The sequence below is a fragment of the Coffea arabica genome, chromosome 3c, assembly GCF_036785885.1.
Source record: "Coffea arabica cultivar ET-39 chromosome 3c, Coffea Arabica ET-39 HiFi, whole genome shotgun sequence".
Classification (NCBI taxonomy): Eukaryota; Viridiplantae; Streptophyta; class Magnoliopsida; order Gentianales; family Rubiaceae; genus Coffea; species Coffea arabica.
Window position 1 is genome coordinate 16573266 of NC_092314.1, and position 26124 is coordinate 16599389.

The following is a 26124-nucleotide window of genomic DNA, read 5'->3' on the forward strand; positions in this document are numbered from 1 at the left end:
TTGTTGGCAGATTTCTAAGCCATTTGATAGCTTCCATTCCAGAAGTTTCTTGATCAAATCTTAATGGATGAGGTGTCCTTGTACTGGAGCTTGGAGGAAACCAAATTGCGTCAAATAAATGCTCCCAAAATGCCAGCTTGCAAGTCTGGTAGTGTTTGTGGTTCATGGCTGCGAAAGAAATGAAGAACTACAGTGTGCGTGCCTCGCACGCGGGCGTGAAGGAATTTTTTTTTTTTACAAAAACTGATTTTGATTTTTGTTTCCTTTTCTTTGTCCGATTTTTCTAAAATGATTTTTCTCAAAAAATAGAAATGAAACAAAATAAAATAAAATTTAACTAAAATGAACAAAAAAAAGGAATAAAATGAAGAAAAATAAAATGGTAAAATTTTAGTGTCTACATTCGCTCCAATCCTCTCTTTGTAAGCTCATTGATTTGCCCATAGTTGATCTTGATTTCTCATGAATAAATTATAAAAAGATGTTAGAACTAAACCAACTTAATATTTTTTAACCCTTTAAAAATGACCTAGAACACTCCTATTTATAATTTCTAAAAGTAGCATCCCAAAAGGGTTAGGACTGAGTTTATTGGAGCTAACAACCAATGTTTCTATGCATTTTTCCAATGACGGCCGGCCCAAACTCCAGTCCCAATCATTGGGACTAGAGAAACTCTAGTGCGAAGACCAAACTGATAATCGGCCCCGGTTATAACTGATCCGCGGACGGATCGCTAGAGATCCGCATATGGATCCTTTTTGAAGCCGAAAAACTCTATCAATGATGCTGAATAAACTCTTTCTCAAAACAAGAAACTTGTATCCTTTTAAATTAGTTTTCCAATGCCACAGGAATCATATCATTTGGAGATCTGAATGTTGAGATATGCCCAAAAAGCTGAAAATTGGTCAAAAGAGTATCGCAGCGAAACTATAGTTCAGTAATTTGGACTTTTAACTATAAAAACATGAGAACCAAATTTTAATGTCTTCATAAGAGTTGTAAAGTATTCTCTTAACTTCAAAAGAAATCAAGAATCATTTCAATCTGATTTGTGTAGCTCAAATTATGGGCAAAAAAGTGAAACAAGTCAATTCTGCCAAATCCCTTCCTTTTGACTTTTCTTCTTCCATTGCTTTTTCGCATCATGTGTTTGGTCCATTTTCTCTCTAATTAAACTATTCACCTATTAGAACAATACGAGAGCAAACAATATGAGAGAAAAATTAAGTAGTTTCTGCTCAAAATAAAGCTCAAATAACATAATTAACTGGCAACTTTATGCATATAAATGGGCTACAATCTACACATTATCAGAAGTAGATTCACCACAATACCTAGTGAGAAGATTCAGGAGAAGAAAGAGCTCCCTGGGATTTGGAAACTTTGATTGATGATAGTATTAAGTTCCAAAGGAGCTAAAGTGATTTATCTTAGCAAATTAACAATCTTGAAATTTTTTATATTTTTCAGAACTGTTCATAATTTTTTAGATCCATTGTATCTATTAAATTGCAAATTTATTATTTCTAGTGCATGTTTAACATTTCATTAGACCAATGACGTAAATCAAATCGTGTTGAACGACTTTTAGCAATCTATTAATGAATTTTACTTTTATTAAAGAAAATTAATTTCCTGAGGAAACTATTGGAGAAACTCTATTGGTGAATTGGGAATAATGCAAGACATGTAGTAATAGCTTAGCTACAATACAAAATCTGATCAAATAGTTGTAGCGACTAATGAGTGAATGGATTCCTAGCCTCAAATAATTTAATTGATTAAAGACCGCATATTTGGCAAACAAATTTGATCATCAAAATCTAAAGGGACAAAAATATGATTCCTTATAAAGTAAAGTAGTAAAAATAGTAAGCATGACTAATTATCAAGCAAAACGTAATTTACCCCTTGCTGATGGTCAGGCCATTGCTACTCACAGTGTATAATGCATATTGTACCTTTCAGACGACCCGCTGACTCCAACGACTCAAAAGTCTATTCTTGTGTAGTTTCTCATTAACTGCTTCATTGGAATTCATGGTAGCTCAAATTGACTGAAATCGTGTACTGTCAAATCCATACAACTTAGAAGCCAGGGCGAAGAACTTTAATATTTCTAGCCATACATGTACACATTATTTAGAAGCAAACTACTCTAAGCCATCTTGAGGGTAAAGAAATCATGAGTTCTTTGGCAGTAGAAAAGAATATTTTCACTTTCATTTTGGCAGTAGGTTTTTATATTCTTCTTTTTCTTCTTGTTTTTCTTTGTTCTTTTTGGCTATGACAAACAAAATTTCATTATAGAATTACAATCATTTAATTATTTAAGAATAAATTATATGAACAGCATTTATTTTTTCTTTAGACTCAGTTTTTAAAACAATTTTCATTATATATAAAACCAAATTGTTTGCATGGTAGACTATTATTTTAGATCATGTTAAACGACTCGAATTAGTTAGCTTTTTTATGAAGTTCTTTAATATGAAGTGAGCTTCACTATTTTTAACTTTTTGGCACATTTTTCAAATGGTATTCATATATATTTTTTAGTATATGAACTCTTTGTGATTATTGAATCGATGAGGGTATTTATAATCCATCATATTCAATTTTTTTTGTATGAATGTTCATTATCATCGATTGAAATTTCATTGGCGAGGTAGTTGAATTTTCTCTTTTTCATTTATCTTCTATTGTTTTCATAAATTTGCTGAGAGACAATGCAACAAAAAGTATAAACTTTTATATATTTTTGAATAATTGATACGATAGCAAAGATGTATATCTTTTAACAATGAAAGAAAATAATTCTAAGTTATAGTTAATTTCATGACTAACGGGATAATAATGTCATTGCACCCTCGACATGGGGCTGTGAATCGGCCATCTAAGTCTAGTTTTAACAAGTCCGGTTCGACTGACCTAGTTAATAAGATATTTCAAACCATGAGTTTTGAACTAATAAATGTAGAGTTCATACTTGGCTCACAATATATTTGAGTTTTAAGACTAATTCGGGCTTACCCAAACTCACTTGTTATTCCTTAATCTCCTTAAGATAATCACTATAAACATGAAGTGGTAAAGCTAATTTGAAATCTACACCATTAAAACTACACATAAACCAATACTAATTACTAATTATACATTAAATATTTCAAAATAATACATTTATCGGTCCGGCTCATCCTTATTGTCAGCCTTACTTTGACTAGTTTTATTGAGGGTATAGTGCATATATTTAAGGTTGACAGAGGTAGAGTGTGACTATCTCCTAAATTCAGGAGAGCAAAGCGTTATTAACCCTTGTTGTTAATTTTTTTTTTTTAGGTTCTCACATTACCTGTAAGTGCTATATGAATAAATGGATTAGAGTTTCTGGGTACATTTTAGGTTAACGGGTCAATCATAGTCGACCATTAACATCTTGGAAAACGTCTAACTATTTGTATAGTGTCAATTCATAAATACACAGGTAATGATAATGGCCCATGATGGAGTTGAGGTCTCCAACAAGAACACAATTTTCACACCCAACCACCAACGGGCACTGGCTGTTGATTAGTTCAATCTGTGTTCAGTTTGTGATGAACACCACATTTGACCATTCAAAGTCATTATCCGATAACTGGTATTTTGAAATTCATAAAACGTGTATAGAAAAAGAAAACACAAAGGTGAGAAAGGAAGACAAATTGTAGGGCTTGAATTAAAGTCATTTTGCTTCGTTTCAATACGGGAAGGAGAAATGGACTGCTTTTTATCTGCATTAAAGAAAAAGGATAACTATATATCAGGTCAAGAGAACATACGGGGCTAAACGTGGGTCCAAAATTAACTATGTAATTACTTTCGTTGTGTAGTTTAAAGAGTAGAAAGAAAGCCCTCCGGAGCCTTGTATTCAAATAGAGGATCTGACGCGGAAGATTAAATTAGATAGAGGATCTGATGCGGAAGATCAAGAGTCTTAAGTTACTTTTGCACTCACAAGAAAATTTGGTAAAAATAAAAATCAAAGATATTTGATTAATAATGAGACTAGTTTGAAAAATAAAGTCCTAACAAGGCCTATTTATAGCCCAATATGCCCAAAATAAAAAGGAAACAAAAATTGAAACTCTTGCCAGTAACAAAATTGGTAAATAAGTTGCAACCGCGCTTATTTTGAGCTTTAATAAAAGGATTTTTTTTTTCTATTTATGAATTTTGGACGAAATACTGGCCAAAATATGAGGCATACCATTAAAAGCTTGGCGGCAAAGTTTTAGTAGCAGTGGAGTAACTTTAGTCAAGAAGAAGAAAATTGTAGCAATGTAGGAATCTTAGTGGAGAAGAAGAAAGACAGAACTGCCTTTTTTTTTTTTTTTAATATTCATATTATTTTTCTTTTTTTTTTTGGGTCTTTTCAGTAAGCTTTTCAAGGCTTTGTGGTAATTCCGAATGGCATACTACATTTTTGCATTAAGTGAATACTATTCACTGAATAGTTACTCATTTTTTTTCACAAATTTACCCAAATTATACACTTCTTATGAATTTCAAATCTTTCTTTCACCATTCCCTAAATCTTCCTATATATAGTTCAGCAATTGCACCAACCTTTCGAATAGGTGGTACCTTCCGAAATTCACCGATTTCTGCAGAATTCATGGCCGCCAACGCTCTCACCACACTTTTCTTTATCGTCTTACTTTCAACTTCATCCATCTCATCTGCAACATCAAGAATAGTTCCCCGGACAAGAAGTAAGTTTCGTAGTCCAATACCTTAAATAAGCTCTGATATCTTGGTTTATCGCTTTATGTATGTTGTACTCTGGTCTTATGCAGATGGATTTCGGGGTAAAGCTGCCAATCTTTTAGAGGTAAAGATAGGCCCAGGTGCCTATCCATCACCACGTTCTGGAGGCCAGAGTGTTCCTCCCCCGCCTTCCTCCACGTAGCCTTAGATGATTGATATCCTACAATCAGATGATACTTCAGGATTTGGGCTGGGATATTACTTATTTTTATAATTGTTTGTAAGCCTATATACGAATGTGCATCTCAAGGATCAAAATTATCTGTTTTTATATGTCTTCGTTTTGCTTATGGAGAGCTGTATATTCAGTTTCCTCTTGTTTGTTTTGTGGTTCATTTGGATGGTGCTCGATTTGTTCATGGTCGGTAAATATCTAAACAATGATCCCACGACTGATGCATAACGTAGCCGGTTATATCCATGTAAATTGATGCCTTTGCTAAGTTGATGGATTCAAATCACTTATCATGTCTGCTCTATAAATCTAAGGGTTTTTCTAGCAGGTGTTTTTATGGACATTCGATTAACACACATAGCATTTACCTAATCTAATATATAGATATACATATATCAGTAATTATTATCCTCTATTATATTTATATACTTTTCTTATTTAATTTTATCTATATTTTTTTGTATTTATTTACCTTTCCTAATTAATCTTACATTTATAAAAATATGACACTTAAAATATATCTTGACGAATGTCCTATAAACACCCGTTAGACAGACCATAAATATTATATATTTGAACTGAACACTCTTATATGTTTTGCCAAATAGATTTAACAACAAATTTCATCTTACATCATCATTAATTCACTCGAACAAGTATCTACTGAAGAATGAAGAATGATATAAGGTGTCTCTATGAAATAGGCCCATCGATTGATGATTTACAAATATCTTTGACGAGCTTGAATGTCTTAACAATTGATTAGATTCCTAGACCAATAGAGTTACACAAGTTAGCGAATTTTGTGAAATAAAGAGACACATCTCCATTTCCTATAGAATAGCCCCCTTGATTTTGTAAATCATGGCCAACGATTTCTAGCATTCTTACACATGGACTCAGATGGGGATCCCTATCTTCTTCTACTATATCTTCTTGCTTTCATTTTCATTACTGGTCGCACTTTCATCTTCATCCTTTCTACTTCCTTCACTATTCGAGTAGACTGCATACATTTTTTAACACCTAAATAACCATCGTCACCACTAGAAACTCTCAAATTTTGCTAACTTCATTAGATTAGTCAACTATCCAAACGTAAATAGCATGTTCTCTTTGACTGGGTAACGTTGCGTGAGATACAAGAAGAAGCAAAAGAACTTTGCAGTTCGGGGTGGGCTTTTCCTTGATTTATGGTGGAAGACTTGAGTGGGCGAGGGGGCATGAAGGTGCCTAGGGATAGGTAATCGAAACTAGGGTTTTCATGATTAGAAGAGAAAATTGCTATCCAAGAGGGGATATGTGGATCCAATCAACTATCCGAATCTTAAAACTTGTGTGAATACCTAATGCTCATTAACCATATAGATAAAGAGGGAACCGCCCCCTGCCACGTTGGATGGTCGTCCGCCCATGTGTGATGTGGGGATTGGCCGCTGGTGATGATGTCAGCTTCTCATTCCAGGTAGTTTTCCTTATGCCAGGTTGTTTTACTTGACTTTTTTTTTGGTTGCTTTTTCCCGAAAACAAATGTACTAATGTCATTGTTGTTTGTCATTAGTCATTAGTCATTAGTCATTAGTCACCGGTCATTGGTGAAATTACCCTTTTCTCCTGCAGCGTTTGTTTTTTTACCTGTTTTCTTACTTCTGTATTTGTTGGTAATAATCTGTGGGGGTGTGCCCGTTTGTGTCAAACGCCCTCTACCGCCAAATTTTCGTTGTTGAAGTTGCTTCATCTTTTAAAAGTCCGGCAGTTAATCCCTGTACGGCCATGGCAGGATGGCTCGTAACCGCTGGGCATTTCGCTCGATTTTCTGCTGGATATTACTTCTTTTTTGGGTTTCGTTTATGCTGTTTGTCTTCGTTCTGCCTTCTCCTCGCTGTTTTTTGCAATCGCTTGCTTTCTGTGCTTATGGTGAGTGCATTCTGTCTTCATGGTTGCTTTTGCTTTCCTGATTTTGTGTTGTTGCCTTTTAGCTCTGTTTGTCTTACATTCTTTTTGTTTCCTGCTTGTTAGCTTTATAGTTCGCTGCTGTTCCATTGCCACCTTCCATAAACGCAGGTGCACGCTCTTTGTCTTTCTTCCTCTGCTCTTTTTATTATACATTGGTGCTGTGTACGTTCCTGTTCATATTCCTCCCCCCCCCCCCCCCGAGATTTTCTCCATTTTCTCTCGTTTTCGTTTGTTTTTAGCTGGTTACTGTTACATTGTCATCTTCCATAAACATTGTTCCACCGTCTTGGTTTTTCTTCCTTTTGTTTTTAATGATAGCGAGACGTGCTGTTGCCTGGATTACTACTGTGCATGTTCATACTTCTTTTCCTTCCACGGATTTTTTTACTTTTCCTCTCCCTTTTTGCCTCTCTTCACCTGTTTCTAGGCCATTTTTCGCCCTTTGAATCTTCCCTTGTGCCTTTTATTTTTGCTCTTCGCTCAGTTTTCTTTCGTCTTTTCCTTCTTTGCACTCTATTTGTTTGCTGTATTGCTTCTTCATGACTTTTGTGACGTGTTTCCCTTTCTTTTACCTTCTTTTTTTCGCATTATTTTCTCTTGTTTCTGCTGTTCTCTGCATGCTAAAGTTTTGATTGTTCTTTGGGCCGTATAGCAGCCTATTGCGCGTGTCCTATTTCCCTTGTCGCTGGTTTTGCTTTCGGAAACGTCTGCTTCCAGTCGGTGGTTGTTTGAACCAGCTCAGGTTTTTTTACTATTCTGAACTCCTGTTTCTTTCTTTAAATACATTTGTTCTCTCTTGCATTTTTTCCCCTGCCCTGCATCCTTTTATTATTATCCTGCCGTGCTTGAACTTCTTCTTAGAGGAAAAACTGTTTTGCCCTCTGTTGTATGCGTCTGTTAAGTGCCTCTATGTCTGTTACTGTGTAATTGTATCTATCCCATTTTCCCTCTTGCCTGTCGTGCGCTTTGGATGTTGTTGAGTTATTTTCTCTTTGGTTGTTGGTCTTAGTTTATGTTCTTAAGTCTTCCAGTCTAGGAACATGGATAGGAATGCAAGGCGTCGTAAATGCTATGCAGAAATGCCGGAGCATGAAAAGGCCGATCTTTTACGCCGTCGCCGTGATGCTAATGCTGCAAAGAAAAGAAGGCTTTTTATTCCTGATAATGATCGTATAAATGCGTCAGTTCTTAGTCAGGGCGAGGATAGCCAGCATAATTGTCAGGTCTCTCTTAGTAATTTAGCTGTTACTGCGCTTAGTGGGCGGGCCGCTGGAAATATTCAGCAATCACATTGCCATCTTAATTCTGAATTTATTGCATTCCATCCTCACAATCAGATGTCCTTCTCTACTGGACTTCGCTGCCTATTTCCGTCCCCTTTTTTTGGTAGCACATGTTTAATTCCAACTGCTTCTGTATAACCTCTGTTTTCTATTCTTTCCGCTTTACATTTGTTTATTGTGTCCCCTCCTCTATCGGTTGGCGGTTGATGCTGCAGAGCAATGCATGGAGTCAGCGTCTGTCGCCAGAGAAATAGTCCAGCCGTCTATTTGTAGGGAACAAAATAGGCACCTTTTTACTGAAACGTCTCTTGCTTATCTGCGCTCTGGTTGCCGCAATGAGTTTCATGGTGCTGTTCATCATACAGATGATGTTCAGCTATCCTCTGTCAGGCAATTGTCTCCTTCTGTGGCACCAGAAACTGTGTCTGCACCTTCTTCGTCCGGTGGTACCCCTTTTTTTGCAACTGTATTTTCTTCGTGCCTATCCAGTATAGCTATTCAGGAAATGAAATATATTATTTAGCTTTTGAGCCCGCTTCTTTATACTAGCTTATGCTTCTATTTATATCGCCGCAAGCTCCCATGAACTTTCTTTCTTCCCTTCTTTTTTCAAAACTGTTAGGATTAGTGTCGCTACTCTGGCATGATAACTTCTTTCACTGTGGAACTACAGCTATCTCTTGCCGCCGTCGCCGTTCCAAGCTTTCTAGACTTGAAAGCATTCCTGAAGAATCCCTTATCCTTCCCAATGTTCCAGATTGTGAACATTGCGGTGCTAAAAGGTTTCACATGGAACCTCCTTCTTTCTACTGCCGTGGGGGTGAGGTTAAACTTGTCTCTGCTGCCATGCCTTATGGCTTGAAACGTTTATTTACTGGTTCTGATGAGGAGTGCGAGGATTTCCGAAGAAATGCCCGCACTTATAATAACAACGTGGCTTTTACATCATATGCTGCAAAGTATGACAGGGAATTAACGAAGAATAGGCATGGTGTCTATACCTTTCGGGTTCAAGGTCAGGTTTATCACTTTCTCAACTCTTTGCTGGCAAGTGGTGATCAGGCTAGTGGAATTCAGTTATACTTTTATGATACTAAGGAGGCGTTACGGAAGAGAACTCAGCACTCTGATAAGCTTCGTGAGGATACTTTGAAGCTGCTTATGAGTTTACTCCAAGATAATCCTTATGCAAAATTTTTTAAAAGCTTAAGGGATGTTCCGAACCTTGAGAATCATAAAATTATTCTCAATTGTAATCCTGGACTCGACCAGCGAGTATATAATCTTCCTACTGCGTCCCAGGTTGCCGCTATTTGGACTGAAACTGACGATGCTTCAATTGATATGCGTCCTCACATTCAAGTTTATAGTCACTCTAGCACAAGTTTACAATATTCTCTCCTCTTTCCTAGAGGTGAATCTGGGTGGCATTATGGAATTAAACGATTTCATAAAAAGCAAAAAAAAGAGCTTTACCTGAGATCGACCTATCTTTTGATCTTTCTTCCATAGATACTCCATCGCAACTGTTGGAGTTCGAACAGAGAGACAGGGTTTTTTTCGCTTGCCTTTTCCTGCCTTCATTTAGTCATCGGGTCTACACTTTTTCCTTATTATGTCTATATTTGTATCCTTTTTTAGTTGCTGAGAAGGCTAGGAACGAAGACTACTTTGTGTCTGCTAGAGAATATTATTGCTACAAGTTTCAAGTCAGAGATGATGATGCATCTATGTTGCTGCACAGTCTTAGGCTGTTTCAACAGTTTGCCGTAGGTTCCTACATTAAGATTGAGACATCTAGGCTTGACTTTCATAGAAGAAAACAAAATGAGATACGTACTGAGGTACTCCAAGGGGTTTTAGATAGCATCGCTATTGGTCAAACACAGGGTTCTAAAGTTGGCCGAAGGACCATTTTTCCTGCGTCTTTTATTGGAGGCCCAAGGGACATGAAACGTAGATATTTGGATGCCATGTCTTTAGTTCAGAAATATGGAAAGCCTGACATTTTTTTGACCATGACATGCAATCCTATGTGGAGAGAGATCCAGGAAGGTTTGCGATATACAGAAAAAGCACAGGATAGGCCTGATTTATTATCTAGAGTTTTTAGAGCTAAATTTGAAGTTCTCAAGTCTGAACTTCTGCATAAACACATTTTTGGAGAGGTTGCAGCGTGTGTCTATGCTACAGAATTTCAGAAGCGCGGCTTTCCTCATGCTCATGTCCTGTTAATTCTTAAGCCGCAGTTCAAATTATTGAATGCTGAATCATATGATAAAATTGTTTGTGCTGAACTTCCTGATCCAAACGAACACCAGCACTTGTACTCTCTTGTTGTTAAGCATATGCTTCACGGTCCCTGTGGAGATATGGATAAGAGCCGTCCTTGCATGAAGAATGGTTCTTGTAAAAGTCGTTACCCAAAAAATTTTTCCGACCATACTATTCATGCCGAAGATTCATATCCATGTTATAGAAGGAGAAATGATGGTAGAAAGGTGAAAGTTCGTCGGCTTGAATTGGATAATAGATGGGTTATACCTCATAACCGATATCTGCTTGCTTTGCTCGATTGCCATATAAATGTGGAAATCTGTTCCACTGTGAAGCTTGTCAAATACCTTTACAAATATGTCTTCAAGGGACCTGATCTTATCAGTTTTCAGGTCATTGATCAGGATTCTTGTTCTGATGTTGACGAGATCAGTAACTTTCAGAAAGGCAGGTGGATATCTCCACCGGAGACGTTATGGCGCATTTATGAGTTCTGGTTAAGTGAAATGACTCCATCTGTTTATACTCTTCAGGTCCATCTTCCTGATCAGCAATCCATTTCTTTTGACAAGGACTCGAATTTGAGCTACTTGCTGAGAAAAATCGATTTCTCTAGGACCATGTTGACTGAATTTTTTAAGATAAACAGATCAAATGCAAAAGCGCAGACCTTAAGGTGTCTGTATAGGGAGTTCCTTGAGCATTTTGTGTGGACTCTTAAAACAAAATCTTGGTCTGAAAGGGAGCGGCGGCGAGTCATAGGGAGATTAGTTACAGCAAGTCCAAAGGAAGGCGAACGTTATTTTTTAAGGCTTTTGTTATGTCATGTTCGTTGCCCCACGTCATTTGATTATCTTTTGACTGTTAACGGTGAACAGATGAGTTCCTTTAGAGTAGCTGCTCTTAGGTTGGGCTTGTTAGAATCTGATAACTATATAGAAGAAACTCTAGAAGAAGCTGTGGCTTTTCAGATGCCATCATCTCTGCGATTATTATTTGTCACTCTTCTATTCTACTGTTGTCCTACTGATCCTAAACTCCTGTGGAATAGATTCGAAAAGGATCTCTCAGCAGATTATGTACATGCTCAGAAGTATACTCATTATTCTGACTATGAGATTAAAAATCGAGTTATGAGGGACATTAATAGGTCGTTAGTTCAAATGGGAAAGAGTATAGATGAGTTTCACATAGTTACTGATTCCTTTGCTGCAGCAGAACGGAACACCAGAGAAATGGATAGTGAAAGAAACATTGTTGTTGATCCTGAGGATGAGTTGCTGCCTTCGAAGTTGAATCCTGAACAACGATACGCTTTTGATGTAATTTTACAATCGGTCTTCTCTTCGGAAGGTAAAGCCTTTTTTATTGACGGTCCTGGTGGAAGTGGAAAGACTTTCCTGTATAGATCTCTTCTGTCTACTCTAAGATCTCAAGGTTATATTGCTATCGCTATTGCCACTTCTGGTGTTGCAGCATCAATTCTTCCTGGAGGAAGAACTGTACACTCTCGGTTTAAAATTCCTCTGGATTTCTCAAACAGTAAGACCTGTCAGCTTAGCAAATAGAGCACTACAGCTAAGTTGATTTGTGAGTCTAAATTGATTCTTTGGGATGAAGCTTCTATGGCTAAGAGGCAAACTATTGAAGCTTTTAACAGTTTGCTACAGGACTTAAAGGATTCTGATCTGCCTTTCAGTGGCCATGTTGTTATTTTTGGTGGAGATTTCCGACAAACCTTACCGGTGGTTGAGCAGGCTTCTAAACAAGCTTTAATAGAAGCAAGCCTTGTTAGTTCGCCGTTGTGGTTGCATATGCATAGGTTGACATTGAAAGACAATATGCAAGCTCTTTTGAACCCATCCTTTTCTGATTTTTTTACTGCGGATTGGCGAAGGCCGAGAACCTGTTGACGAAAATGGAGATGTAACGCTTCCTTCTCACTTGGTAATTCCCTATCGCGACAAACATGAATCCTTGGACAGGTGATTCCAGTGTGTATCGTTCATGTTATCCTTTCAATGGCTGTTTACCACCTATGCTATATTTTTTGAGCAGAAATTTCCCAATGTTAAATGCAGATTAATACATTCTGTTTTCCCTGACCTGAATCTTTATTCAGTCGATCCTTATCAAATGATCAATAGATGCATTCTTTCTCCTAGAAATAGCTCCGTTGATGAACTTAACGAGGCGATGATCGACAAATTTCCAGGCAAGCTTTATACATATATCAGTTCAGATAAAACTGTTAATCAGAGGTTTCAGGGAGATTATCAAGACTTTCTGAATAGTCAAAATCCAAAAGGACTCCCTCCACATAAACTGTCACTCAAAGAAAACTGTCCCATCATGCTTCTCAGAAATTTGAACCCGACTGAAGGCCTGTGCAATGGCACAAGGCTTATATGTAGAGAATTGCGGCAGCATACCATCTGCGCTGAAATTGTATTTGGTCAGCACAGAGGAAAACGAGTTTTTATCCCCAGAATTCCTCTGCAGACCCCTGATAATGAAAAAAATGGTATTCCTTTCATAAGGACACAGTTCCCCATCCGTCTATGTTTCGCTATGACAATTAACAAGTCTCAGGGACAGACTTTGTATTATGTTGGAATCTATTTACGTGAGCCTGTTTTTTCTCATGGTCAGCTTTACGTTGCGCTGTCTAGAGCCAGAACTCCTGATACAGTTAAAATCTTAATTGTTCCTGGAACTTTTGACGATGTCAAAATCGATAACAAAACGAGGAATGTTGTTTTTAGTGAAGTGTTTCATCTAGCTACAATGTAGGAGTCCTTTGACAAGGTCAGTTTATATGAAATTATTGCCATTTATAATTCTTATTTCAGTCGGTTTCATCTTCATGCCTTCAGATCCATTCTCTTATTTTATTTCAGGATGTCACAAATTCTTCCAATGAAAGAGATTCTTCCTGGCACGCAGCATTGGACGTGTAAAGTAACCGTTCAGGAAAAACAGCATGTTACATCATTAAATGCTACTCCGACAAAAAAAACAAAAATTCATTTTTGTGGACCCAGAGGTGCATAACTAGCCATTTCATTGGCTGAGTTTTATGCTTAGAACTAAATAGCTAGAGGTTTAAAAGTCTTTAGTGCTTCTATTCAGATTTATCAGCTGCAACTTTCAAAGGCTTTATCGTTCCTTTTTGTACTGCCTTACAAAAGTTTACTGCTTCAAGCGAAATTATTACCTCGTTCTGATTTCTTATAGGGATCCTTGGTTGAAGGGATCATTTTCAATAATGATATCCCTAAAATGGGACCTCTTCTGCAAGTGTATAAGAAATATCTCATCTCAAATGCTGTTGTGAGACCAATTCCTCCAAAATTCCAGTCTGGAGGCCTTCAGACACAGTGGGTCATATCCACCAAGACACTTGTTGAAGAGATCACTGATGATGAAGATGTTGTACCTGTGAAACTCACCTATACCAGGTTTATTGATCTGATCAAATACGTAGACATTAAAGATCAATCTGTAGGTAAGCTTATTTCTTTCAGATTATATACATATATGCTTTTTCTTTTCTTTCGCACCCTCTACTCACAGTTTACTTTTTTAAATATAGACATTTTGGCTGTTATTATATCTGCGCTGGACCGGAAACAAATTAGCAAAGATGGTAAAGAATCCGTCGTTCAGAAGTTTGTCCTTGTTAATGAAGAGTATGAGCTTCTCTTGGTTATAGTCATTTCTTATATTGACTTTTCAGAGTTTCTCCTATCACTTATTCATTTTTCTCTCTGCAAACCAACTTTCAAACTGTTAAGCTCTCCATATGGGATGCTTTTGTGCATGATGAAGGCCAGAAAATTTTGCAAAACATGCACAAGTTTCCTGTCATTGTATGCAGAAGAGTCAGAGTTGGCTATTATAATGGTCCATTCCAAATACTTTCTCAGCAGCTAGCTGTTAGATTTTTTCCCCTGCTCCTTTTTCCCTCAGTCATGCATGCTCTTTTATTTTAGGTGTGGCTTTATCTACGTGGTTTGACTCTGTCATTCTTGTTGATCCACCTATCCAAGAAGCTAGAGAACTAAAAAATTGGTAATCTCACGAACATATTCTTCTTATTTTCGTTGCTTATGCTTCATTTTTTGTTTCCCATTTAGATGTTATCTGTCATTTTTTGCAACAGGGCAATGAGAAATGAAAGCCTTCTCTTGGATATAGTTAACCAGAAACTATACGAGAACTATAACCCAGAACTCTCGTTTCAGCCAAACTAAAAATTTACTCAGGTTTGCAATCTCACAGGGATCCAGAAGGTACGATACAGATATTTCCCTTGTACCATTATTTATCTGTATGGTTCTCAACCTAATAATGCTTTCCTTGGCTTTTTCAGGCAGCATGGGTCAATGTTCGATTCTCTTTTGAAAACATTTTTCAAAGATACTGGTATATGGCCTGCAGTGAGTGTTTTCGTTCTACATAAGCAATGCATGGAGTTACTTTCCACTGTAATTCATGTAAAGAAAAACATTCAGCTCAACCAAGGTAACTTATTACACAATAACAAGCCATTACCTCAATTTAGCTGTGGCCTTTTATATATTTTAATGTCTTTTATTGGTGATCTCTGCAACTTTTTCCATTTGAATTACACCACCAGCTGTATAATTGATGTTTCTATATAGATGCCGTTTTGACGTTGATCTGGAAGATGAAACTGGCACAGTGACAGCTTCTATATTTGGGGATCTGGCCGAAAAGCTGCTTACCTTCACTGCGACCGAAGCAATGGAGCATTTTAACCAGGCATCTCTATTACCTCTCCTATACATTTGTTCTGAATCAATACAATTTTTTTAAGTTCTTCACATCACCTTGTTCCCTTTTCTGTTTATGCAATTTCCAGAACATAGAGCTGCAACTTGATCATGTCCATCAGTCTCTAAAAACAAAATCGTTTATTGCACATATAAAACCTGTTCAAAATCAGGTTGCAGATGCAAAGCAGCGATATACTATTATATATTGTTGCGAAGCATCCCAATACCAAAGTGAACAGCATCGTTTTACTCAGAAAAGTAGTCTGTTTCCACTGACTTGCACAAATATTGAATCTGCTCAAACCATTGTTGAGGGTATGCTTTGATTCTTTATCGTTAATCTTTTTGTTTTTCCCTAGCTTCTTAGCATTCTCCCACATTTAAATTTTACTATTCCTTTCAAGATGCAGGAACTTCTTCGTCAAAAAGAAAGCTTTCTCTTCTTAACAAGTTAAATGAAGCGGGGATAGATGATTCGGCAGTTTCACAACTGATTCAACAAGAATGTACTGATGAGAACGACCCTGCAAAGAAGGCAAGATTGGAATAAAGATTCCAATGTTCAAGAAATAGCCTACTTTTTGTGTTTTTGTGAATCATGGCTGCTCATTCTTTATTTTGCTAAGATAGATGATGTTTATGAATGATCCAAACTGTTATCTTTTGCTCGCTTCATTATACAGGTTATGGCTGTGTCCATGCACTTTCTTCTTTTGCTTGCACATGTAAATGAAGCAGCTCTTTCAACCATTTATATCTACTATGTCTGATGATCCACTTCATTGCCAACCAATTATCTATTAAGCTGTACTTGTTTTGTTATATCATTTCTTGTTATTCTTCCTCCACCATTTTACTTTTTTCCGTTCCTTAATATAACATAACTTTATGCAGCCTTCACTTCTACATAGAAAATGTAATAATTTTTTACTGCTACTGATGCTCACTACATTTCATGTGCCACCGAAACCTATAAATATTTACATTGTCTGCATTTGCTGTAGTCTCTTGTCATTTCAGTCAAAACTGACTCGTCTGCTTTTTCTTGTCCTTACTGGTGCACTTCTCAACATTATATTGCTTGTTTTGTTCTGGATTCGTTGTGTTTAACAAGTACACCCTGGTTTATATACAGATCCTATTCAATACTTCTTGTTCAGCTTTTTCCCTCTTTCAAAATCCCTGAGTCTTTACTTCTGTGCCTTATAAAGTATCGCAAACATCACACCCTAAAAAATCAAATGAACACTGATATCAATAAAATACTTGACCCGACGGGCCATCAGCTCTTTATATATCATGCCTTCTTTATTAACCATACCATGTGCAACAATTAAGTCACATACAGCTAAAAGAAAAAACTTCAGCTCTATACAAATAGGTACTCTTCACCATTTATATCTTCGGCTCATTCATTCACTTGGCCGTTTTTTACCTATTCCTTCTCACTGGTATTTTTCTTGCCTAATGTTCTTCTGTCGGTTTAATGGCACAAGATCCTCTTGCTTCTCCATCAAATTTTGAACTACCTTGCGATAATTTCACACCCTATTGTTTTTTATTTAGATGTAGTCATAAAGGCCAGATACATCTTTTTCCCTCTCCAAACATAACTTTCGGTCTCTCTGTATATAGATTGCTTATATCGGTTTACCTCACTCTATTTTCTGAATCTGCAACCTTCAGGTTTTACCTTCCCAGTTCCAATGCTTACTTAACCAACATCAGAAAAATGTCATCGTTCTCAAATATGGAATACGGAGTTGGCCTATCACAGTTAATAATGGTTTGTTTCACGATGGATGGGATGAATATCGTCGTGACAATATAGTCAAAACACATGATATGCTCATGCTTCGCCATACCGGAGGTCTTACTTTCAATGTTCTCCATTTCTGTGAACTCCAGCAACAGGTTTACCTGCCTTGGACGATTCCGTTACCAAATCTTTTCCAGAATACTGCTTATCATGAACAAGGCCAGTAGATATCTCAGCTTAATATATATAGCACTTTGCACCATAATTACTTCTGACACATTATATACTTAGTGTCCCTAGATAATGCATGCTCGCCGATTATACAACATAGAGTGAGTTCGTCGTTGAAACCAGATTTCTGTCAATCCATGGGTGATTCACATTGCTTTTATCAAATTTTTAACTCATCAACGCCAAACACTCTGGTGAGATATCTTTATGTTTGTTCTCTTCCGTTTGATTTCACCTGCTTTTGCATTGCCAGCTATCCATCCTAACTCTCGCTGCTCATTACCAGGAAATTCCAAAATTCAGTGATCACTTCTTGAATGGTGTAAAAACTCCCAGTATTCTCATCAAGACAGGACGTAACATTACCGAAATTGGAATTAAAGGCAACAAACTCAAAAAAAATTGGAGATCCTTCGTTCTTCAGCACCAGTTGCAGCATAACGAAGTTCTCGTATTTGTTCCAGAATCAGAAACTACATTTGCAGTTTTAATTTTTGATTATGATGGAGCTGAAAAAATATTTCCATGGTACCACACAATCACTGTTTAATTAAACCATCAAGGTTGCAGTTGGACAATCTCATATATCCTTTGTAGCTGATCTGATCCATGTTGACATTAGGCTATTGCCGTGCTAATTCACTGCATTTTCTCGTATTTTATCCTAGCCTTGTGCTTTGTAACAAACTTTAAAAGAATGTTAAGTTTTCATCTGTCTACTATTCATTGTTAAAGTTAACTTTATTATAATTTCAATTACATCATCCTGTGTTTGTTAGCTTCTTTCGACTTTCTCACAGCAATAAACAATAATAATTGAAATAGATTTACCAGCTTGTACATCTTTCAACCAAATTAGCACCTTATAAGCAAACAATTAAACAGTGCCTTGAAACATGCACCTCATTGGAAACATATTTTCTAAACAACTAAATATTTCCTGCTCTTTGCAGCCTCCGCACGTCATCTCTACTGCTTTTCTTACAAACTTTAGAACTAAGTACACCAATTCGCTGTTGCTCTTTCAATGCTGTGTTTCTGGACAGAAAAAACGCAGCCTTTTGCATTTACTATACAAATATGCTCATCATGTAATATTAACAACCGAAGGTTAAAGAATGCTGCGCAGACATCTATTCTTTATTCTTTGTTCTTTTCTTCTTCTCCATGTGTCCATGCAGCCTATTTCTTTCAGCAGTCTTTTCAATCTAATACTATCTATCAGCTTTACTTTAAAGATTCAGTCCTACTTCTCTTCTAAATTATTGACAACACATCCATTGCTCTACAGTTCATACTTTTACCATACAGATGAAAACAAGTTCCTTTTACTTTTTCCTCTGCTCTTCTTTCCCGTTGCTCCTGCTTCTTCCAAATAATCCATACTTAATTCTTTTAACTTACTTTTAGTTCGATTTGCATGTCACATAGACACAGCTATAAGTTCTGCATCTTTAATACTTCATTGCTTTGTTTAAACTTGACCTCCACTGTCTTCTATTTCATTAGAAAAACCTCTTACCATGGAACCCAATGACATTCCCTTATCTGCTGTTGATCCATCTCTGCTAAATTGGAGTGTTTTTCTCCGAGCGATTGAAATCACTCATACCAAAGATAATTCCTCCTCTCATCGAATACTTCGCACGTTTGTATTTGCAGATGACCAGGTAATATTTATCTGGTTATTTCTTTTCTGCTATGACTGTTAAATTGAATCAGAACATAACTTTTTCCTTATTCCAGGGTCTTCGCGTTACAGTCTATGCTACTCAAGATATGATTGAACATCTTCCCAACTTGCTTGTGCCTTTCAAAAAATACTACATATCCAGAGCTGCTGTTTGTCAACCCCGAACTTGTGCTAATACTGATGAATATCCATTCTATTGGCTCATCACTCCAAACACCATCATACATGAAATACATGAACCTGTTCCTTCATTTCCATTTTATTTTCACCTAAACCCTTTTTCTATGCTGGATATCTATGCCAATACCCATACCTTGCTAAGTAAGTAACGCGTTCGACAGTCCATTTCTTCCGCCCTCAGCAAAGATTACTGTGCATATTCTAATATTTTTCTTTTGAACAATGTATGTTAGATGTCATGGGAGTTGTTGTCCATATTTCGCCTCCTAAGACAACACCTTCTCACGGATCCCATTCTATTTCTCGAGATTATGTGATTATTGATCAAAGGTAAATCCTTCCTAGGTCATCTCGTTCTTTTTCTATCGTCGTGTATAAAGTCGAAATGCATTTAAAAGTCAACTTTATACTCTCTTTTTCTTCCCAGTATGAAACCAATGATTTTAACCCTCTGGAATGAATTCGAAGAACTGGATGGTCCTATCATTAGAGCTCATGGCCGCCATTTTCCGATCATTATTGCGATAAGGGTCAAAGTGACAACAAACAATTGTAACTATATACTGCACTCTCTTTGCCTAAAAACGTTAAATGCATCTGTTTCTTTGAAAGCTCTTCATTTTAACGCTTTTTTTTTATTTCAATATTAGACCTGAGCTTCTCAACTTCTCATTGTTCAACCATTATAGTGGCTCTGTTTGCTCAACAAGCAATACATCTTGATCACTGGTAAGAAGTGTTAAATATATGCTGCACCATTGTCGCATTTACATTACGCTACTTAAGCACCGTTTTTTTCCTTTTATATATATCAGGTACCATAGTCATGCACTTGCAATACACAAGTTAATTGATAAAGGAACCTACACTGATCCGTGAGTTCTTCTACCTCCTGTTCCCAATCATAGAATTCTTCGTATTGGTGCCCTGCTCCAGCAGGTTGCAATCTTATTCTTCTTTATATTCCATAACTAATGTTTACCTCCCTTCTATCCTTATTACTATTGTTTTACAGAGAACAACTACTACATGGATTAGAGGGATCATTGAAATATCCTTTAGGCCCCAAAAATTATTCTACATGGCATGCCCCCACTGTGATCAACCAAACAGCTTTGCAGGCACTTGGATAGTTAAATGTGAATATTGTCAGGCCACCATTGAACTCTTGCCAAGGTTTTTAGAACTCTTCAGTAGATGCATTCACTTTACTCGATGAATTCATGGAATGTAAACTTTTTCATGCCTGTTATGCCCTCTTCTCCCTTACATAGCTTGTATACCATTTCAATTGCTGATTCGAGTGGATCATTGGCTGCTACTGCTCTCGGAACTGAAGCAGAAAAGTTAATTAACTACTCAACTGCTGAGGTCCATTATTTATATGAAGAGGTACCAATTGATCCCTATTCAGCCGCAAGTATTTTCTTTCCTTTGTTTTTCCTTTACATTCATTTCTTTCCTTCGTTTTCTTCAAACAGAAAATTGATCTGGCATCATACCTCGTCAATACTTTGCATGGAAAGACAAATCTGTTCTACGTGAAACCTTCCTCTTCCAGATTTGCCGGCATCAAATGTGCAGCCTATGAAATCGTTACTTCATACGCTATAGATGAAGGCATGAACATCAATAATGTCAACTTCAATGGCCTTAACATCGGCAACTGAGCTTTTGTTGCCTTGCCTTTAACTTTTAAGCTATTTCTAGCGAGATGGTTGTTAGACTCTGCGCTTTTTTTAATATTCACCCGCGAATCTGTTCTGAATTATTGCAACTACATTACACTAATTTATATGCTCTATGTATTATTGTCTGATTTCCTTCGATATTTTTACCTTTCTCGCTTATCAACCTTGTTGTGAAACTCCATTAACGGAATCTGCCTGGGCATATACATCTTTGAATTCCACACCGCGCACTTGCGCGGCTCCTAGTAACCTTAAGGACTCGTTAAGGTTGCGGTGGCTTATTAAAAAAATATTTATATTAGTTAAGCTTTTGGTCATATTATTTTTGAACTAATCATATTGTATTGGAGCATACTTGTATAAGTACTTTTTCTATTTCATAACTGCACAATTTAAATTTCTAAAACATATTTATCTCTTCATTTAGTTGAAAATTTATAATAAATTGTAAAAGTTAAACTTTTATTTTTCAAAAAAAATTAAAGTTTCTCTAAAAACATAAATTTTGAGCTTGTACTAAAAGTATTTTAATGGCTAAAAACTTTACTCCGAAATTTGAGTAAGGAAAAATTGTAATTTTAGCACTCAATATTTAGTACTTGTGTGGTTTTAGTCCTTAAAAATGTTTTTATCCTCTAAAAGTATTTTTTTAATAAAAGTACTGCAACCCCAAAAAAGATCCTTGATTTGGATTTGGTGACAAATCAGATATCCACTAAAGTCGGATCAATCGGATTGGATTTCTCAGATTTACTAATTTTTTTATTATTTAGCCCACCCCAACCTTTTTCCACCCGAAGTAGAGATTTGAGAGGTTTGATTTTTTTTCTTGTTTTTTATTTCCCTTTTCGTTTTCTTTGGCTGGCTGGAACCAAGTGACTTCAAATATTGGACCTATTTGGCCTCTCTCCTCTTATGTAATTATACCAAATAGTAGGCATTCAGATATCGTGCTGTAAAACTAATAAAATAAACTCCTATAATAAGGATTGAAATGTTAGAAAAAGAAGGAGAGGGAATAGAGAATAATTTTTTTTATTATTTCAACTGATCAAAGCCATCCCTGAGGTGCCAAGGTATCTTTATATATAGGTACTACAAAATCAAAGGTACATGAATCATATTAAACACTCATTCATGCATTTAGTACTTCAAGTACATGAATAGCTCCATGAATTGAAACAGTTCATCCAATGTTACTCCTTTATTTAATATACCAATGAATCATGAATTAACTTTCTTGAAAATACAAATGGACATCTACACCTTTAGTTGTTTCATAGCACTCCCCCTTGGATATCCATTATACAAAGAATATGCCTTGTTAAAATCTTACCAGGGAAAAATCTAGTGGGACAAATACCCTAGTGAAGGAGAAAAGGTACACTATTTTTGTGTTTTAATTTCTCTCACTGATGTAAATATCATTTGAGATCTTTTAGCTAACACATTCTAATATTCTTCACCAATTTCTCAAATATTGTAGTCAGTAATGCCATTGTAAATAAATCTGTCAAATTATTATCTGATTGGATTTGCTCCATATCAATTTAATTATTCTTTTGCAAATCATGAGTAAAAAAAAATTGGTAAAATATGTTTTGTCTTATATCCTTGAATATCCTTCTTTCAATTGAGTTATACAAGGTATATTATCTTTATATAATATAGTTGGTGGATTTTCTTTCTCGGAAAATAACCCCCAACTCTTTCGGATGTAGTGGGTCATTGATCTTAACCAAACATATTCTCCACTGGCCTCATGAATTGCTATTATTTTAGCATGATTTGATAAGATGACAGTTAATGATTGCTTTCTAGATCGCCAAGAAACAGCTGTACCGCGACATATAAATAGATAATCAATCTGAGATATTGTTTTATGCGAATCAGATAAATACCCAATATCAGCATAACCAAGCAATTTAGGCGTGAATTTATTTGAATAAAATAAATCAAATCAATTGTTCCTTGGAGATAGTGAAAAATATGTTTAATACCATTCCAATGTCATCTTGTAGGCAAGGAACTAAATCTTACTAATATATTCACTACAAATGATATATCAAGTCTTGTACAATTAGTAAGATGTATAAGTGCACAAATCGCACTGAAATATGGCACTTTAGTACCAAATATCTCCTCATCTTCCTCTCACGGTTTAAAAGAATCTTTATTAGGATCTAGTGATCTGACGACTATTGGAATACTTTATGCATGTTCCATATCCATATAAAACAACTTTAATATCACTTGGGTATAAGCAACTTGGTGGACAAAAATTCCACCTTTCAAATGCTGAATTGTAAACCAAGGCAGAATTTTGTCTAACCAAAATTTTTTATCTCAAATTCTTTTTTCAAATGTTCAATAGTATTTTGAATCTCTTCAAGAGTTTCAATCAGATTTAGATCATCAACATATACAACAATTATCACAAATTTTGACCCATTTTTCATGATAAAAATACATGGATATATTGGGTCATTGGTATAATCTTTTTTAGTTAAATATTCACCAAAGCGGTTATACCATATACATTTAGATTGTTTGAACCCATACAAAAATCTTTGTAATTTAATAGAATAAATATCTTTAGAATTTGATTTGCATGTTTCAGCATGTTGAGTCTTTCAGCGATTCTCATATAAATATCATTTTCAAGATTTTCATATAAATATACAGTAACGACATTCATTAGATGCATATCTAGTTTTTATACACAGTAAAATTCACAAGATATTTAAACATGATAGCATCCACTACAGTTTTATTTTTCTCATTTTTTTCTCACAAAAATCCATTTGTATCCTACTGGTTTTATACCTTCAAGTGTTTGGACTACAGGTGTGACAGCCCCACCTCACCCTACGGCAAACCAAAGGGTTCGGCAGATTGCCTGCCCAACCCTCGCCAGGACTACGGAGTCGAATCACACAAATCCGATATAGCGCACAAACGAATCCCCAAGAGAACCATTAATCGAAGACTACTAAAGTGAGAACATGCTTACCAAACCATAAAATCATAATCTCAACTGAATACACTTAATAGATAAGGTTAAACACTTATACATATATTTATATCGGAGTCTTTGGCAAATTAACTAAACTTAAGTACAAGTCAAAGTATTCATACACTTAAAAATACTAATTACACTAGCTTGACCCTTTCTTCCAAGATCATAGATTCAAAGTTTGCCCCTGAAAGGAAAACAAAGATAACGGGAAGGGGTGAGTTTACACTCAATGAGGTATCAAAATAATAGCAGTCAAATCTTGGCATTTCACGTTTAACCAATCAGGTATACATGCCAGATATAAAGTAAAGCAGTTAGGCACAATGATTCAAATAGAAAGGATACAGGTGGCTCTCAGGAGCCAAATTTTCATTGCAGTACTTGATCCAAACCCGTTGACTCTCCGTCAACGTATATAGAACCAACATGTCCGTAGACTCCACTTTATACCAAATTTCGTCCACCAAACATACCCTTACCGGCCCGAACACCTCAACAGAAACAGAAGTGGTAATACTCGAGTATACTGGAATCAAGAGTCTCAATACTCAAAGATTCCCAAAAACAGACTACCGTGGTTCGTTATCTAATCGACCAAGCTCTTGCCGGCCCGACTGGCGTAACTAACCATAGGTTTTGAGCTCAGAGGTCACAGAAAGGTCGTTGGATACTAGCCTCCAAACGACGTCCGAACAGACTCAGATACAGATAACAGATTACACACAGTAAATATGCATACAGACAGATAAGAGAACGAGTGTGATAAAATACACCCTCGTCTCAAACAGAATAAACAGATAGTACAGTTATTCAAATCACAAATTGCAGGTATCGAAACCAAGTTAAGCAACAAATGAGGGGAGTGGTACACTGACCAAAATGTCCGAAAATGAGGGAAGTGGTACAAAATCAAGATAGGAAAATGTCCGGAAATGAAGTTTAAGCCATAAAACAAAATATAGATTTGACGTCACTTAGTGTATCGAACACAACCAAAGCTACGCTTATCAAATTGGTATGCAATTTATACTGTTTCGAAGCTAAGATAAAGGGTTACAACTTTGACGAAGACCGCTCAGTCCAGTTCGTAGTGCAACCAGATCAAAATTTCAAATTACTGAACCAGAGTCCCACAATCAGGCTAGTTAACCGCATCATGCTTAAACGACAATAACTCAAGCTACTGAAGTCCGATTGAGGTGGTTTTAGGGCCGTTGGAAAGCTAAGACATAGCACTACTACTTTTGTGTTTTACCCAAATGCTAATTTAGTACGAATCAGGGTGAACAGACGCAGTTATATTGGTAAAATGTCAACACTGTCCACAGAAGTCTACCTATGGCAGTCAGGGGTATTTTTATCTTTTCATATGCTACAGTACTCGGATTGAACTAAAATTTTACAGACAACTATAAAACATCATTTCCTAGAACTTTTATGTTTTAACCTAAGGATGATTCAGCCTCTATCATGGCCGAACAGAACCGGGCAGAACAGGGTAAGATGAAACCCTAAAGTGGAATTTCCGCACAAATTAAAAAATTTTCCGCTAACAACCGCAATTAAAGCACAAAGGCTCCATTTAACACAATTTAGAACTATCAATCCAAGGCCAACCATAACTATCATATGAAAACAGAAAAATTCCCAAAAAAATTAGAAAGTTATCTACTCCACTTTAATCCATGAAATCTTCCACACAACAACCTATTTAGCCACCACAAGTTACTAATCTACCATAATTAGAAACAAAGAGTGAGTTTCCAAGCAAAATACCTTGACACCTCAAGAAAGGTAGTAGCTTAGGGGTTCCTCCTTCAAAACAACTCCACCAACCACTTTAATCCTTCATAGCAAAGAGTTTTTATGGAGTGATTTTAGATGTTAATGAATGGAACTCAAGATTTGGACAAGAATTGAAGTGGCAAAATAAAAGGTTTTCTCTCTTTTCTCACTCAATATGGTCTGCTAAGAAGGAAAAAGAGATTGGGAAATTTTGGTCAAATTGTTGGTTAGTAAAGGTAAGAAAGTTAGGCAAGTCCAACTTTCAATGATTTTGTAACAAATGGCACCTTAGGATTTCATTCTCATCCTTTGTCTACCAATGATAATTTATCTAGCTAATCTCTAATTGTATCCTAACACCTTATAAAATAATATCACTTGATACAAAATTCCAACAAGTTGTCAAAAATATATCGCATTTACCGCACTAACGGGTCCCACGTCAATAATACACTTCA

General features: G+C 36.2%; 1 protein-coding gene and 1 long non-coding RNA gene across 2 annotated transcripts; both read left to right on the forward strand.

The window, feature by feature from the left end:
• The first annotated feature begins 4620 nt into the window (after positions 1-4620).
• On the forward strand, positions 4621-5105 carry LOC140038071 (uncharacterized). The gene is made up of 2 exons (XR_011841881.1): positions 4621-4760; positions 4845-5105. It is a non-coding gene; the product is annotated as an uncharacterized lncRNA (long non-coding RNA).
• Positions 5106-6763: 1658 nt separating this feature from the next.
• On the forward strand, positions 6764-13299 carry LOC140037855 (uncharacterized). Its single transcript, XM_072083001.1, has 8 exons — positions 6764-6907; positions 7599-7688; positions 7978-8332; positions 8445-8675; positions 8903-9643; positions 9871-12048; positions 12127-12296; positions 12565-13299. The coding sequence occupies exons 1-8, from the start codon at positions 6764-6766 to the stop codon at positions 13297-13299; spliced, it is 4644 nt and encodes a 1547-aa protein (XP_071939102.1).
• The last annotated feature ends 12825 nt before the right edge of the window (positions 13300-26124 follow it).

Bases quoted from the DNA above. Each gene is read 5' to 3' on its own strand.
- LOC140037855 (XM_072083001.1), top strand. From the start codon at position 6,764: ATGGCAGGATGGCTCGTAACCGCTGGGCATTTCGCTCGATTTTCTGCT. The intron at 6,908-7,598 runs GTGAGTGCATTC...TGGGCCGTATAG, and splicing joins GCTTGCTTTCTGTGCTTATG to CAGCCTATTGCGCGTGTCCT. The intron at 8,333-8,444 runs GTAGCACATGTT...TTGATGCTGCAG, and splicing joins ATTTCCGTCCCCTTTTTTTG to AGCAATGCATGGAGTCAGCG.